General features: G+C 40.0%; 1 protein-coding gene across 5 annotated transcripts in view; it reads right to left on the bottom strand.

Annotated features, from left to right (window-relative positions):
• Window positions 1–27: 27 nt before the first annotated feature.
• Window positions 28–18,189, bottom strand: part of LOC113015795 (AP-1 complex subunit sigma-2) — a 33,864-nt gene continuing 15,702 nt past the window's right edge. For 2 of the 5 annotated variants that reach the window (XM_026158092.2, XM_026158098.2), the window contains 2 exons: window positions 12,357–12,419; window positions 6,920–9,641 (listed from right to left, as the gene is read on the bottom strand). In XM_026158092.2, coding sequence (XP_026013877.2) covers window positions 12,367–12,419 — 53 coding nt within the window. In that variant the 3' untranslated portion in view covers window positions 6,920–9,641; window positions 12,357–12,366. Of the gene's footprint in view, window positions 3,382–6,919; window positions 9,642–12,356; window positions 12,420–18,189 lie in introns of those variants that run through there. The other 3 variants (XM_080297698.1, XM_026158097.2, XM_026158095.2) reach the window with 2 other exon arrangements.

The raw sequence follows: 18,189 nt of genomic DNA, 5'->3' as shown, positions 1-18,189 counted from the left end.
GACTTGAATGAATGAGAGGAGCCCGGCTGTTTGTGATACTCTCTCTTTATTGCTGAACCTGACAACAAAACATTAACTTCCTCTTTCTTTTTTTTGTCCATTTCAGACAATGATAGCTGTAAACACATCACGCACAGGCTGCTCGGCACTCACGCTGAAGCTGCTGTATAATTCACTTTATACACAGTATGGAATAGCGTCTGTTCTCCATAAGTCACACTGCCGATATACTGTAAACCACACACTATCAGTTGTACATGAAAAATGCTCATGTGAAGTTATAGAAAACAGCCAGAGGCTTAAGAGTAGTTCAAAGTGTAAACGAGCTGTGACGTTTGGATTAAAACAAACTTGCACAGAGCAGAAAATAGACACCACTTTATGATATTTGTACAGTCCTGTGCCCAGTGTGTCAAAAAGTGGACCTATTATGTTTTTCCTTATTATCTGTCTTATACTGTAAAGATGGTGGATGTATGTAAAAGTCATTTCTTTGAGCCAAAAATTTAGTTTCAGGCAGTTTTTCTTATTTTTTGGATATCCCTAATAGACACGCCCACCTGCTGTAAAACAAGTTTACAAGGGGCAGCCAATCAGGAGCAGCTTGACTAGCTTCAGGAGATGAACTGAGTGGCTGCATTTAGGCCCAGATGATTTTTTAACTGCGAATCATTCAAAGCGACACTAACAGAGTCAAAGAGAAGGGAAATCAGCAGAACAGGTCCACTTTAAATGTGTGAAACATTTGCTTTTTCATCCAAGCGGCTGTAAATTATTTTCAGTACATTTACGACACTATTGCTATTTAATGCATGGTCACTTAAGCAGTGTCACAGTAAATAGGTAGTTTACATGCCGTACAGTGTGTGGCTGTCACAGGCCGAAGAGTCGTTTATACTCAAAAGACAGTGAAACGGTTTTAGCAGAGTAGTCCTGATGAGACCTCAGCTCAGGGTGTAGATGGGTGGAGCACAATGTCGCTAGACCCCCTGTTGGATGCACTTCACACAAATCGAACACAGGAGTGATGGAGGTGTCTTTACGAGCTCTAACGTTCAAGTTTTCTAAGTACAATGCTCTTCACGAGCACTGGACTGGTGCTGACAAATATTACATCTTTTAAAAGAAGTATATGCAATACAACATCAGTAATCTACAGTACATGCTTACCTGCACTCAAAGAAAGACCTTCAGAACACGAAACAGGTAAACACCACCATGAAGCCAAATAACTACTCTGTTTCAACCTCTGCTGGACGCAGTGACGACTTCAGCTATAAATGTTTCTGAATGAGTTCATGAAAACTGCAGAGATGTAATCAGGCAGTCAGAATTATACTAATAATTATACAGTATGTTTATATTCAGTGACATTATGAAAAAACGATATTTATGGGATTGGGAACATGAGACCATGCACTGTAGTAACTACTATTTACTACAGATTGGAGACAGAGTCAGTGATTTTAAGCTAATGTCCTGGTTACATCCATCAAATAACACCAAAGCCAGTTATCCTGAGTGTGAACTTAAAGCTGTGTTAATCATCATGTTCTATCTGGAAATGAGAAGAATACTTTTAATGTGAATGGGACAGATCTCCTTAACAAACCCAAAATCTGAGCCTCTTTATCTCAATTTTATTTTGGTCCCTTCAGCTGTTCCACACAACCTCCCATTAATCCTCTGTGCACCCTGTTGCCACAATAACATAAAGTTTGTGATTAACTGATTAAGAAAGTAAATCTCATGGTTTAAAGATATTTGTGGACAACAACAGAGAACTAAAGAACAGGAAATACCTACACTAACAAACACAACCTTCCTCTTTTGTCCATTTCAGACAATAATAATGTAAACACATGTCTGGTAATATAACACACAATCTGCTCTCATGCTGAAGGTGCTTCACTTTATAAACCATCTGTAATAGCTTCTATTCATTGTAAATCACATCACGATAAAATCTGTGACTAGCCAGTAAAGAAACAAAGAGCTGAATGAGTTCATATCCTGGCTTGTAAACCTTCTGGGAACTCGATGTCACCTCATCTGTACTGTGGCTGTTGTTGAATGTTTGGTAACACTTTATATTAGCCATTGCTACTAAACGCTACATTGATAGTTAATTAAGCTGTGGGCTCTGACTGTGTGGTTTAAAATTTATAACATCCAACCATTAACCACATCCTTAATTATCATTTCACTGTTTGTTAACATTAAATCACTATCAATGTTCAATCAGGTACCAATTACGGTGTGCATATGATGGTTATTATAAAATGTTACCTACAGATTCAGTGACATGTTTTTATAAAAATAAAACAAAATAATCATCACAGTAGTAAACATCAAGAAAAAACTGTAAACATTAATAAAAACAATAAATAAATAATTCAGTTCCAGTGGCATGCAAATATATCCGTTATGCAATAGTAACATCAGTGAGCAATTAAGGCATTCAGCATTAATTGGAACATCATTTAGAAACCAAATATAGGAGCGAGGGTTGCTGGTAAACTGAGAGAAAATTCTTAATTTCACATATTTTCTGTTTTCAAATTATTTCACAGTAATTTCAGTTTAAGATGCAAAAAAGCAGGGGTGTCAAACATGCGGCCGGGGGTCCAGTACAGGCCAAAGAAATATTTAAGGTTAACGAATCAGCGGCACACATCTGAAACTGCTGCCCCTGGTGGTGAAGGTTTTAGTTTAATTCGAGCACAAAGGAGCCGTGGGCATACTAGTGTGGCTCGCATGAGATCAAAGTGGGTTGGCCCATTCAAATAAGTCTCATTTATTAAAGTATAAATATACTGGCTGTAGGATATACTGAGTTAAGGATTATCACAATGCAGATATGAGAGAAAACAAAACTTTTTGGCTTTGTTAATGTAATACTTGCCTTTGTATTACAGCCACTTCTTTGGGTTTAACTAACATATTTTAAATTCAGAACACTGCTAACACCTCACACTGAATAAAGAGATCGCATCAGCGTCCAAAAATAAATAAAAAATCAAGCAGGAATTCACTCAGCACAGCGTCCTGGTGTGGATTTGAAAGCAGCATGAAGCTTAATTAAGCTGGATTTGTGTCTCGGTAAACAGTTAATGTCATCACACTGAAACAAATCAATAACTCAGCAGGAGATACACACAGAGTGCTACATCATTTGTCTTTAAAAACAGTAGAAAACAAGGCAGAGTCGTGTTACACAGATGCACAGGGAAATTATATTGGTGTGTGTGTGTTGAAAGGTGAACTGTTATCAGCTACATACAGCAGAGTAGCTGGCTGATGGGGGAGTGTGGATGGCGATGAAGATGGTGTTTATGTCAGTCCGATTTCCTCCAGCACGCTGCGCGGGGTCTCTGCTTCCTGTGACGAGAAAGAAGAACCACAGCTCCAGTGAAGCGCTCAGCTGGACGCGCACACAAACACACCATGTTTCATCTGCTGTTATCAGCAGTGGAAGCACTACAGAAATATTCTAAGGAAATGATTGCTTGTAAAATAGATTCTGATTGATTTCCTTGTTACATTCGATACTATAAATCTAATCAAAGCCACATTAATCTACATGAAGATTTTAAAAGTGAATTTAAGCTGGGCTAGGCTGTTTTTAGGCACCACTGGGCAAAAATCTAACCTTTAACCTTTCAGCTTTTCTAACTCAAGTAATCTGGGAGGCCTTGGCCTTTTTTTAGATTTTAGAGAAAAATAGCCTGTTATGGTTGAAAGTTGGGAGTAATATAGTCAAAATAAAATTGTAATTTCTGTTGGTCCTCAGATCTCCCCGTGAGGATACATAGGACTGGACATTAAAGACGTTCGTAACTTATAGGTCTTAAACCTGCATTCTTTATAATGGCCAGCAGGTGGCGTGTCCTCTGGGTTGGTCCCCTTTTTCACTTCAGAACTACCTCAGTTATTCATGCCATAGATTTTGCAAAGTGCTGAAAACATTCCTAAGATTTTGGTCCATACTGACATGACAGCATCACACAGTTGATGCAGATCTATGATCTTAACCTCCTGTTTCACCACATCCCAAGATTTAGTGTACTGAGATCTGGTGACTGTGGAGGCCATTTGAGTACGGTGAACTTATTGTCATATCCAAGAAAACAGTTTGAAATGATCTGAGTTTTGTGTCATGATGGGTCATCCTGCTGAAAATAGCCATCAGGAGATGGATATTGTGGTCATGAAGGGATGTACATGGTCAGCTACATACTCCAGTAGGCTGTGGTGTTTTTCAGTTGATACTAAGGGGTCGAAAGTGTCCCAACAAAGACATTACACTGCCCCCTCTACCACCTGTCTTATCTTTGTTGCATAGTCTTTCCAATGCATTGGGCCATGATGCTAGCCGTCCTTCGTCTGTTCACGTTGTCTAGCGGTTAACATGCGACGGGACGTGCATGGTTAAGGCGGGGAGGATGTAACCCACATAAAAATGAAAAGAACTGCATCTATAACTAAATCGGAATCTTAAATTCCAACCGGAGCGTGTCCGTGAAGGCATCGTGACGCGTCATGACGCACGCCACGCCGCGAGGCTGCACGTGCCTGTTGTGACCAGAAAAAACCGCGTTAGCGGATGGAAGCAACAGTATTTTGATACCGCCGCGGGTAGATGCGTGGGGCTCGTATGTGACATCGCACGTAGTGAATGTGCAGGCTAGTGGTGCCCTGGAGAGACCACAGCGACACCACTACTTTGGATGGCGAGCTAGGCCCAACGAGCCAGAACCCCAGCTACAACTTCCTGCGGTCTGGTAGGAGGCTGCTGCGGCCTACACTCTCCCCTCTTGGTTTTCAGTCCCCTAAATCTCACTTCCGAGATTTCAGTCTTGGAATCTTAGTGCTGATCATCATACTTCCAATTTCAACCTGTCTAGACTGTCATACACGTTGGACTTATATCAATCATGAAATAAACTTTATGGACATTGTTTGCCAGAGGTTGGACGAGGTTGCTGCACCGCTGTGCAGCGGATATTTTACAAGCTTGAATTATGTTTTATCTTTTCCTGTCTGCAGATTTTGTAAATATTGGTATTTGGTAATTGCACTTTATTTTCACTATAAATAATAACTGTAATCACAATATCTGTGGTTGTATTTTTATTGTACTTCACTCACCTCCTAGAGCCGAATCTGATATCTTCTGAATTAGCCCAACTACTCATAACCAACTTAAATTATTTTAGCTTATGTACTTGTTACAAACACACCTTAGAACCATCACTAACGCCAAATGAAAAAACGTCATAATTGATCATCATCTCTTGTTTTAAGAACAATCTGCATCCTTTACCCCCCCAATATCTCACAAACACGTGTTTTCACAGCATCACCACTCATAAAATGAACATAATGGGTTTAAGTAACATCACTCTGTCCCACTGAAATAGATGATTATTTCTACCCATTCTGGCTTTGTGCTCCAGTAGAACAGTTCTGGGTCATGGGGCAGCTGTCCAGGCTCCCCAGCCTCAGGATCCCACAATCCCCATCTGTTATATGTCCAACCTACTGATCCTCACTGACCAAACGCCATGCAAATTTAAAGAAATACATAAAATCCACCTTTTTGCCTCCACTCCACTATTTCTGTTCATTTGCTTCTGTGCTTGATGTGATGTCATATTGTCATCTGTCAATTTGAGTTTTTATTCATTTGTAAAAAATTTTAAAATGAGGGGGGAAAAAATTGGCTGACATCACGACAGACAATCACAGCAGGTATACAAAACAGAAGCAGCAGCCTTAACGTCAACTATAGATGACTAGTGTTTGACATCAGCCAACGAGCACAACCTCGCTAATTCTCCTTTCTGACTCTAAAAATACAAAGATAAAAATGAAAAACTGAACTTAATCTTTGATTCAGTATGACGTGAAACTAGCAACTAATCAGGGGCACAGTGAAAGTGAGTCATGGCCCGTTTTCCCATAGACTCGGGTAGGACCAGAAGAGTCGCCCCTGGTGTCAATTAAAAAAGAAAATGCAGGTTTAAGGTACTTGGGTGCTGATTTATCTTTTACTCTCAATCTCAATCTTTATTCAGTCAGAGAAGGACGAGCTGAGGTGCAAAGGAGCTTGCAGGTTTGCAGGGGTCTAAAGCATCTTAAAACATCATGATCTATATGAGGTTTGCCAATAGGATGCATAGAAGGCCCGACTTCCTGACCTGCTCTTTAACACTTTATTGGCTGTTCTACAAAGGAATACATTTAAATACAAGTGAAAGCAGAACAAGCAAGAGCCACCCACAACCTCATACTTCAGTTTTGTTAATAAACTGGTGATTTTATAGAAAAAATGTTCACCATTCAACATCCCTCACATTTATATATGCACTAACTTGGAATAAATAAACAAATAACAGGACAGACAGGCTCTATCCTATTTAATGCAGATCTACTTTGCTAATTCTACCCTAACTAGTGTCACAAGTTGTAGTTAACAAATTTCAGGGCTTGTGTCAGAAACAAAGAGAATCACTTACTTTGGCATCCTAAAAAAAGGTTCAGCACAAAGTAAAGAGAGTAAATTCATCAGAGCAGTGACATAAAATTCATTTAAGCTAACACTTCCACACAGTGGCGTCTGTGGTTTCATTTTCAGTGCAAAATGTTCAGACGTGACCTCGAAACATCCACTCTGCATTAATCACCCTTTATAGACTTTTCACACAGGGGAAATATTTTGTCAGAGTGATGAATCCCTCGTTGCCGATTATGTAGGCTAAACCCGTTAATCTGGGAAACGAATGGCGTTCTGCACAATTCAGACAGAAAATAAAAGCTGTGGAAAAAACCCTCCAATTTCAGAGAGCCACAGGGGGGAAATCCATAAACTCAGAGAACAACGGTTATATTAAAGAAAGACACCAGTGTGCTGATGTGACAGAGAATCGTAAACAATTTATTATGTATCCATTACGTACATCAATAAAGTGAGGGTCCATTTATTCAGCTGGCTTTCATTAGCAAGCCACAGAAAAGACATTTCATATGAAATATTTATTTATTTATAATAGAAAACATATTTGTAGGTCTAATTGTTTCAAGCGTTTTAACGTCTATAATCAACATAAAACCCCGAAGAATCTTTAATCCGTGCAATCATTGCAAATACAATATTCATTTAGGCAGAATTCCTCTGAAACCACTTACCTTGAAAAACTTTTTTTAATATTTATTTAAATAGGAAATAATCATGATCTGTGAATATTTTTTAAAATAACTCTGCTTATTAAGAGACAGACACTTAAAAACTATTAAAACGTCTACTGTGCGCTTCAGTGTGAACACTGGTTTGATTTTCACGCTCATAAGAACGTTTTACAAGATCACAGAAAAAAGAAAAACCTAAAAATCAAACAGATACGTATGATGTGAGAGTGAGAAGATACAAGCAAAACAGATGAGATACAGAAATGGGTGAACATGACTTCTATTGCATTCACTTCCCACAAACATGACCTGTGAGTCAAAACAAGTTAAAAACATGAAAAAACTGGATGAACCCCTCATGGATGTAATACTGACTCAGGTATGAGTGGTGAGCGTGGAGTCTGTGTTTAATTAAAGCTCAGGTTTGTATTTTGTGATCTGGACTTCAAGAATTTTGAAATTCTCTGTGTTTATAATTAAATACTTTTAAAAGTACTGAACTGTATTTTTAAAACACAGTCAGCACCTGTACTACTTGTTTGCCCAAAGACCAAGTAGAAACAGCACAAATGAACAAAAAAATGAAAGAAACATTTTGTGAAGAACATCTATCATAAAAAACTGATATAATCTCTTATTTGACATAAATCTAAATCAGTCTTGTATGCCATCATGATTAACAAGGTCAACTTAATGCGTTTTTTCCAGAAAGTGATGCAGCTATGAAGCGGAAGAAGTTATTTACTAAGTGGAACTGCTATTTAGAGTGGACCTATTATTTTCTGTTACACAATTTTCATAAACAGTTTGACTCAAAGCTGTCACAACGCCAGATTTTCAGTGGATGACTACGGCAGCCAAAAGTAAATTAAATGCGAGACGCTGTTTGTTGGACCTGACTTGTTCAAAATATCCTGAAGCTAGCTTTAGCTCAAAACACAAAGCAGAGGAGCGGAGGAAACAAACTGGAATTAAAAGAAAGAAACACTGTCTCTAGTGTTTCTTTTAACAACCACAGAGGTATAAAAGAGCAGTGACATCACCGATTGGTTGTGGAAGTCTCTCGAGATGAACGCTCTTGCTGTCACATCTTCTTTTTGAAACTGGTTGCAATGAGCAAGGCGTGGCTCTGACTAGGGCTGTTCAATATAACGATATATATCAGATGACGATATAAAAACGTCTATCGTTTCATTTTACGCTATCGTTTGTTTTGTGCTGTTGCAAAATAAACTGTTTAGGGCAATATTTTTTCATCGTTTTGATGGTCACTGTAGTGGCTATATTAATTTCCTAAAGTTCTCTCTTTCTCTTATATTTAATATAACCACACTACCAAAGGACAAGCGCCTGTTTTTATGCGTTGTCGTTAGCAACAACGATGGCAACACCATCACGTGTCCGCTTGTTTATTTTCTACATAAACCTTTCACAATAAAGCTCAAGATCCTGTTGAGACTTTTCAAAATAAACTGAATCACGTGAAAGAGTATGCAGAGTATTTACCGATGAGAAGCAAAAAAGGAGCCGTCAGGTGCTAAAAAATAAACCTTAGACTCAAACATTAGAACAGGCTTTTCCCCGCAGCACGCCGTGTAATAAATTCTCACAAAGAAAACGGCGGCAGTTACAACCTATGTCTAAAAATGTGTCATTTAATGCATCGGTAAAAAACTCGACTCCAGATACACGACGCCCAGCTGGAAACACTTCAGCTACCCGAGATTCACAGAATTTACAGAAAATGTAAAATTTTTGTGATTTATATCGTTATCGGACGATAGATGTTTTATATCGGGATATCAGATTTTGGTCATATCTGACTGTGAAACCACAAACCAACATGTATACTTGGGTTACCTCCTTTCTGAGAGTTGGAATGACCAAAATTTGCAAAACAGACTCTTAAGTTTTATTCAGTGTGACCCAGAAAAGCGTTTAATCTAAGAGTTTTCATGCAGACTCCTGCAGTATAATAGGTCCACTTTAAATTATTGTTAATATTTTATTTTTGGGTCATGATGGCACTTAATTTGCTGCTTTACAACAATAACAAGGAAACTGTTGAAATGATACAAAGAGTTCAGTGGAGCAATGACAGGCATGTGACAATGCATCACCGCAAAATATCAAATGGATCGATAACAATATTGATTACGTTTTCACGCCCCATAAACAGGATGCAGATCTCTTTGTGTAAATGCTTCCATTCATGGTTGTTTTAAATTTGAATTTGATAATATTGTATCATGACTGTCATGTATGAAAATGAATGAAAACTGAAAATACTGTTACACCCCCAAACCAATGACAATGTCAGGTGCCGCGTGCAGAAAGGAAGGTGCCAGGCACTGAGGAGCTCAGCATGCAAGGTGGATAGCAGCAGCAGCAGCAGCAGCAGCGGTGGCAGCCAATCAGTACACAGGCACATTAAAGTACTCATGACGGGGCTGGAGGAGAGAAATGCACACAGCTTAGTAAACAAAGGCAATACTGCTTCCAACAGCCACTTCATTCATAACGTGCAGGAGACAGAGCAGCAGGCAGGACAAAAGACTCTCACCATTGTTTCCTCTTTTCCTCTCAAAGGAAAGTTTGGCAAATGTTTGCTTTCTGGCTTAGCTTAAAAGCTGGTAATACATAAGTGTGGCTAATTCTAGAAAAAACGTACCCATTTTCCGTCTTACCTTATTAAAGAAAAAACTCCCAAAGGTGAAACAATCATTTTCAGCGTGAAAGTACAAACACTGTCTAACTTATTAAACGTTATCTCACAGCAGGTACAACATAGCTGTAATCATACAAGTCGTAGTAGTGGACAGCGTCACTGAAATGTTAACATATGAAAGTAGAATAAAGACAGATTAGTGATGAGTTCACTCCAAACACGAAGCAAAGTTTTTACATATCAAGTCAACATGAAGAGGTGAATTAATGCAGGCAAAGTGATAAGATGCGTTTAAAACTTGCATCCACATGAGGTTATTTAAAGTTTTGCAAAAAAATTCACTTCACACTGTGTTGCAAAACCTCATCAGCTGTGATGCTCTGAACGTCACCAATTGAGCTTACTGACGCATGTCAGGGGAGATCGAATTGCATGGCTCAACGTCACTTTTACATCCATGAAAAAAAAGGAGACAGAGTTGGAGAAAAACAAAACTGTAGGAGTTCATGATATGTTCTGAAAATAGATAAGTGTAACTTGATTCCAGCTATTGAGTGTACGCCTCCTCTTCTTGTAGGCTGCTAGCGGCGAACATTTGTGTTTTTTCAATGCACCCGTATTTGTATGAGTAACTCAAGGTGAGACGTTGCTTCATGTCTGGCGTGAACGCACCAAAGGACAGACCTCAGTTTCCAGTGTAAACATGTAATTCAAGAGTTAAACGACTGGTTACTGTGAAAAGGAGTCGATGAACGAGACCAGGAAGACCGTCTAAACCAGCACGAACTATGCTACACACAGACAACGATCAGTCACAACATTAAAAGCCACCGAAACAGCTCTGACTCATCAAGACTTCAGAATTTCTCCTGAGGTATCAGACACCAAGACGTTCACAGCACATTCTTTATATGTTGGAAGTTTTGAGGTGGACCTTCATATATTTAATATGTTTTATCAACTCATCTTGGAGATTGAAATCTTTGGAATGTATAAGTCTAATCGGGATCTTGGACTTTGGTTCTTTAAAATCTTCCTGTACTTGTTCTTCACTATGACAGGACCCATTATCTTGCAGAAATAAGTGACCGCCATCAGGGAACATCTCTGTCATAGAGGGGTGTATGTGGTTTGCAACAGCATTCCAGTAAAAGTCAAAATGTTTCCCAATGTTTCCCAGCAGAACATAACACAGATCACTGTGCTGCTCCCACAGGGCTGCCTTCTTCCCATATTGTGTCCAGGTGCCATCTTTCTGCAGGTAAACAGTGCAGTCCAGGCCTCTTCCTTCCATGGCGCCACGGTTCAGCTGTTCCACTCATGTGTGAGTTGTAGGAGATTTTAGCAGTTCAGCAAGACTAAATTAGATCATGGTTCCTGTGCACTAGCAAAGCCCCTCTAGAAACATGTCTTGCTACTCATAGGCATCTTGGATCCTTTTCATTGATTTATTTTAAAGCTTTATCTAAATTAACATTATTTTCAATAGACGCAGCATGAACAGAATCACCGGTCAGGTCCGGTAAAAAAAAATGCTTAAAATGTTTGCTGACTTCACACCAAAATGAGGTTTTGAAAATTCAAGATTTTTTGAGTCCCATGTCTTTCTCTTAAATTCTTCCTGTCACTGATCATCCTTCCCTGGACCACTTTTAGTAGGTACTGACAGCTGTGTACTACAAACAAATTATTAGAGAATTCTGTAATAACAAAGATGGCTCCAAAGAGCCAATCAACTGCTGAAATGGGAATCATCTTATTGTGCTACATATTAGAGGTTCACAGCTGTTTCAACTGTATAGCTGCAAGTATGTTTCTCTACTCTTTATCGTATTAAAGATGTGGATAAGAGTGGGAGCAATTTGACTATTCCTCAAATGTGGCCCCCGCTCTGATATGACTGTGTGGTTATAGTAGAATAACTTTACCTGGCAGAGTTTGGACCTCGTTTTCTCCTATTTTTCCAAACTTTCTGATGGTAGCAGTCATCCATGGCTTTAAACGTTTCTCCTATTCGCACAGTAGACTGCACTGCACGCCATGCATTGGACCAGTAGTGCTTTTCTTCTGTCTTTGTTGTTTAGTGGTTGACAAACAGCATCTACTTGATAAAGTGACACCTTTGGGGTCAGTAGTGCATTATGTCTTGATGCATGCTCAATCATCCAGGTAAGTAAATCCTCCAAAGTTGATTCTGTTCATCTGAACGTAGCGTTTTCAGTGGGAGAAACGTTTCGTCACTCATCTAAGTGACTTCTTCAGTCTCAGCTGGCTGCAGGTTTTCCCAACCTTATAAACAGTACCTTTGCATAATGACTGAAACCAGACCACTGAAGGAACAATGGGCTTGGAGCCTCTGTGATGAGATAATTAGTGTCACTCACCTCACTGTCAGTGGTTTTAATGTTGTGGCTGATTAGTTCACACAGTTAAAACACTGAGACATGAGGGCTCTAGCGGTACACACAGCCTAAATCCACAGACACGACGCATTCACCTTAGCAGGGCTAATTCTGGAAAAGACCAGAAGACTCAGAGGCCATATTTGGAACCACCATACCTGTGAGGCAAACATTTTTACAAGGACAAAGTAAGTATGATACACCGTCGTCACGACTCTCAGCAACCTACAATGCGGGTACTACACATCTACAGACTCTGCTGAGGGAGTAGGAGATTAACCGTGCACCACCACAATAACTGTGCCCTCTTTGTGGCGATGGCTCTGCTCAATTTATCTCTGATGTCTCCCATGCAGGGCTGGAAACCTTCTGAGGCATCATTATTCCAAAAGATCTCCTTCCTGGCACCAAAGTAATGGCCAGCTCCTGAGAAATATTTCATTAAAGGCTTATTGAAATCGCTTCAACCAAATCCCCTGTGGTATGTTTTCCATGTAATTACTGCACTATGCACTTACTAATGCCTAAAGGCACAAGGACCTAACTCAGAATGAGCCCAGCTCCTCCCGCATCACTTTTACCTGCAGTTTTTAGTATCCACAAACTTAATATAAGTTTAAATTTAAGGAAAATTAAAATGAAACATTCTTGCCCCTAAAGTAATTAAAATGGAGCCTGATTTGTCTGTTTGTTTATCATCTGATGTTCCACTGTTACCCTGTGGTGTTAAAGCTTCCTGCTGAGTAGCCTGATTACTGAATTACACTGTCAAGAAATTTGTGAACTAAACAGTTTCTCAATCACCAGGAGCGCTTTTAATTTGATGTGATTGCTCTCCTGAATTTAAAATAACTAAAAAAAACAAGAGGCATCAGAATAGTGACTAATTATCAAGCGCTGGTTTTCATGCTGGTGACATTCTTGATTCTCACTGTGAAAAGACCAAAACCATCGATGAACTGGTCTGACTCATTCCTCTGTGTCTCAGAGCTCCACTGTGTGACACATTCCTTCATGATCCCAAATAATCATCCTGTCGTTAACTTTAAGGTAATCCAACAAACACCATTACGCTGCTGGAAACAGTTTGTACCACACCACGTGTATTATTCTACACCCAAAGTACAGTGGAACCCCAACTTACGAAATTAATTCGTTCCCGAGGGTCTTTCGTAAGTCGAAGCACCCATCGCGCCTTTTGAGTGAACGATAGGTTATAGGCTAATTGCTAACTGCAACAACAATACGTCGCTCAACTGGAAAAGCGAAGCGCAAGTACGAAAGCCAAAGGGGTTGTCACATGATTCGGAGGGCATTGTGGGCATTGTAGGCATTCTGGGCTCAGCCAATCAGAGCCAGCGGATTTCGTTACGCGGGCATTTTGCCATAACACGGGCAGAAATATTGCAGTTAAGTGCCTTCGTAACTTGAATTTTTCGTTAAATGGGGTATTCGTAAGTCGGGGTTCCACTGTAGTCCTAAAAAATGCTAATATTTATAATAAGTGAGCAAAGTTTGATAGGAACTACAAATAATTATTTAAATGTTTAAATAATTATTAAAACATTTATATTCATAAGATTTTTATTTTTTTAAGCACAGATGTGGTTGTTGTGACAGCTATCAACCACATCAGCAAACATGGAGAGAGCGTCACTTTGGTTTTGGTCTTTTCTTCTGGATTTGTAATTATAAAAAAAAAAAAGCAATCTATCTGTCTCAATATATATTGGCAATTAATAAGAATGAATGAAAGTGAACAGTATTAGTACAAATGCTTATATAATAATTTTATAGCGTAAAAAGAAATCATGTACAACATCATAAATTTGAACAGTTTCATTCAGTGCTGTTAGAACAACAGCTGGTCTTCACACAGGCAGCATATTTGTTTCAATTTAAAATCCCAGAAAAAATTTAAATGACAAGAATTAATAGTTTTAATTTTCTGCAATAACGTTACAGTAATCAAAATTTACAATCAGAATCGACGAAAGCAAAAGTAGGAAGGTTCGAATTATGCTGCCTGGTAGTCTACTCAGACATGTCTAAACATTCAAAACTGACTTGGTGCCTGTTATGACCCTCATGTTGTGTCACGTACGAGGTGCGATCAAAATGAAAACCTTACCTGACCTCAAATTTGTCCAATCTCCTTTCATGATCATCAAGTTTTGCACCTCTGGACAACTTCCATTATTTCTGTGTTTGGATTGCTCAGCGGCAGCAATTCACCTCTGCAGGCACCGCTCCGATGGATCTAAGGTCTTGACCAAAGTGTCAAAAAGGTGACCAAATCTGGCAGTAATAGACCTTTTCCACTGGTATTGACTCAGCTCAACTCAACTTGGTTTCTGTTGTTTTCCATTAAAACTGAGTACCACCAAATTGTGTAGGGTTGTTATAGCAATGCGGTCAAAAGTCCTGTGATGCCTGTGAGGCCATGAATGCCACAACTAGGGCTGCCACGATTAGTCGACTAGTCACGATTACGTCGACTATTAAAATCGTCGATGCGTTGTTTGAAGCTTTGTAAGATCACAAAAGCTGCAGGAATAAGTAGTAGGATTTAAGAGTGTAATAACGAACTGAAACAGAAGATGGCAGCACTGCATGTACAAGGATGCCAGCTGCTGTTAAACCCCGAAGAAGAAGAAACTGTGTCCCAGAATTCATAGCGCGGCCCTGCTCAGTTTCCAACAACGGCAGCTAGTTAGTTTTAATATTACTCTTATTATTCTTTCTGGGTCACAAAATAAACGTTTAACATATTTTCAGGCGAGAATGTAGCTGTGTAAACTTCAAATATCTGCTCAGTTTATCAAGACACCACATATTTTCAAAAGCGCTCCGACTTTTTCGGAGACGTCTGTTACCCACTAGCTCGATAGTTAGCCGGGATTCAAGGCTCACTAGAGCCGCTGAGAACACCGGACTCCCGGCAAATCGTTTTCAAACCCACTGCTGTCTTTTGCTACTCAGGTTAAACATGATATACAGTGGGGCAAAAAAGTATTTAGTCAGCCACTGATTGTGCAAGTTCCCCCACCTAAAATGATGACAGAGGTCAGTAATTTGCACCAGAGGTACACTTCAACTGTGAGAGACAGAATGTGAAAAAAAAAATCCATGAATTCACATGGTAGGATTTGTAAAGAATTTATTCGTAAATCAGGGTGGAAAATAAGTATTTGGTCACCTCAAACAAGGAAAATCTCTGGCTCTCACAGACCTGTAACGTCTTCTGTAAGAAGCTTTTCTGTCCCCCACTCGTTACCTGTATGAATGGCACCTGTTTGAACTCACCATCTGTATAAAAGACACCTGTCCACAGCCTCAAACAGTCAGACTCCAAACTCCGCCATGGCCAAGACCAAAGAGCTTTCGAAGGACACCAGGAAAAGTATTGTAGACCTGCACCAGACTGGGAAGAGTGAATCTACAATAGGCAAGCAGCTTGGTGTGAAAAAATCAACTGTGGGAGCAATCATCAGAAAATGGAAGACATACAAGACCACTGATAATCTCCCTCGATCTGGGGCTCCACGCAAGATCTCATCCCGTGGGGTCAAAATGATCATGAGAACGGTGAGCAAAGATCCCAGAACCACACGGGGGGACCTGGTGAATGACCTGCAGAGAGCTGGGACCAAAGTAACAAAGGTCACCATCAGTAACACACTACAACGGCAGGGAATCAAATCCCGCAGTGCCAGACGTGTTCCGCTGCTGAAGCCAGTGCATGTCCAGGCCCGTCTGAAGTTTGCCAGAGAGCACATGGATGATACAGCAGAGGATTGGGAGAATGTCATGTGGTCAGATGAAACCAAAGTAGAACTTTTTGGTATAAACTCAACTCGTCGTGTTTGGAGGAAGAAGAATACTGAGTTGCATCCCAAGAACACCATACCTACTGTGAAGCATGGGGGTGGAAACATCATGCTATGGGGCTGTTTTTCTGCCAAGGGGACAGGACGACTGATCCGTGTTAAGGACAGAATGAATGGGGCCATGTATTGTGAGATTTTGAGCCAAAACCTCCTTCCATCAGTGAGAACTTTGAAGATGAAACGAGGCTGGGTCTTCCAACATGACAATGATCCAAAACACACCACCCGGGCAACAAAGGAGTGGCTCCGTAAGAAGCATTTGAAAGTCCTGGAGTGGCCTAGCCAGTCTCCAGACCTCAACCCCATAGAAAATCTGTGGCGGGAGTTGAAAGTCCGTGTTGCTCGGCGACAGCCCCAAAACATCACTGCTCTCGAGAAGATCTGCATGGAGGAATGGGCCAAAATACCAGCTACTGTGTGTGCAAACCTGGTGAAGACCTATAGTAAACGTTTGACCTCTGTTATTGCCAACAAAGGTTATGTTACAAAGTATTGAGTTGTATTTTTGTTATTGACCAAATACTTATTTTCCACCCTGATTTACGAATAAATTCTTTACAAATCCTACCATGTGGATTCATGGATTTTTTTTTTCACATTCTGTCTCTCACAGTTGAAGTGTACCTCTGGTGCAAATTACTGACCTCTGTCATCATTTTAGGTGGGGGAACTTGCACAATCGGTGGCTGACTAAATACTTTTGCCCCACTGTATAAGTCACTTAGATAACTTAAAAATGTTATTGTTTGGATTTTTTCAGTATTTTATTTGTTCCTGAGTAAATCGGTTTGGCTGAGATTAAAGTTATAGTTTTTACACAGCTGAATAAACGTCAAGCAGACAACTGATTATCAGAAGTGTGAGATGCTCGAGAATATACTCCGGTGTCCTGTTATATTTTAGATAGCAAGCTGTAAGCTAATGATAGTTATATAAGAGCAGATGCATGCTGGTGCAATAAGCTGTACGTTGTTCGTCCAATGGATGCATGATCTGATTAGTCGACTATCAAAATAATCGTTTGTGGCAGCCCTAGCCTCAACAAAGGAGGACATCTGCTACACGGTGTATGGCTTTTTGGCAGACTCGGGGATGAGGGTATTATTTTTCGTGAAGCCAATTTATCTTTGCTAGGGGATGTTTTTGTTTTTTTAAATAATGGTGGTTTTGATTTTCATGATAGAGACTCATGACTCATTGAGTGACGTCAATCTGTGCCATGCAGTCTGTTGGCATTATATTTTCAGACTGCCTCAGATCATTTGGACCCCTGGCCGAGTAGGTACTAAAAAAAGTGCCCGGTACCAGGTACTACAACTCAGTGGAAATCCCTAAAAACTGAGTCGAGCCGTGCCGAACCAACTCAAGTAGGTATTAGTGGAAAAGAGCTGTTAGTGTGGTTGATAAGCAGTGTGTGGGTTGGTATGTCTCTGTGAGTGAGGGCACGATGGCACATGATACAGTTCCGGTGGTTTATGCATAATCTCCTGCCTTATAGTAGAATCAGCAACAACAGACAAATCTAGTACGTGTACCACCTAATGAGACAATTAACAGCCGAACTAGGAACTTAAACCTGTTTTTGTTTTCGTGCAAAGTCATCAAACTTTGTACTGAATGAATTAACCTTGCACAAATGTAAAAATACAATGAGCATGCACCTTAGGAATTTGGTTTGACGTAGGAGTTGCTCTTTGCGTAATGTTAGGTTAGGTTGTGTAACTGCAGAACACACATGCAAATGGTCCAAATGAGTCACACAGGCGCTGGGTGTGGTCCAGAGGTGCAGAGGAAGATGATTTTTTTTTTACATTGAAACAAATCAAATTTAAAAGAGGCAAAGGTTTCTTCTTTGTATGGGCAGAGTCGGACTACCCTTTGATCGCAGCCTGTATCTAGACTCAGAGTTATGAGACCGTCACACTGACAGGCGTACATGCAGTTGACGGCACGCAGAACTGGAAACCCATGCAGTCTAGTACTTATCAATACTCTGGATGGAGGCATGGACGGACTCTAGTTCTTTATAAGATCTCCT

This window comes from Astatotilapia calliptera, chromosome 23 (assembly GCF_964374335.1).
Source record: "Astatotilapia calliptera chromosome 23, fAstCal68.1, whole genome shotgun sequence".
In the NCBI taxonomy this organism is placed as follows: domain Eukaryota; kingdom Metazoa; phylum Chordata; class Actinopteri; order Cichliformes; family Cichlidae; genus Astatotilapia; species Astatotilapia calliptera.
Note: the sequence above shows the minus strand (reverse complement) of the source record. Positions and strands in the feature narration are given on the sequence as shown.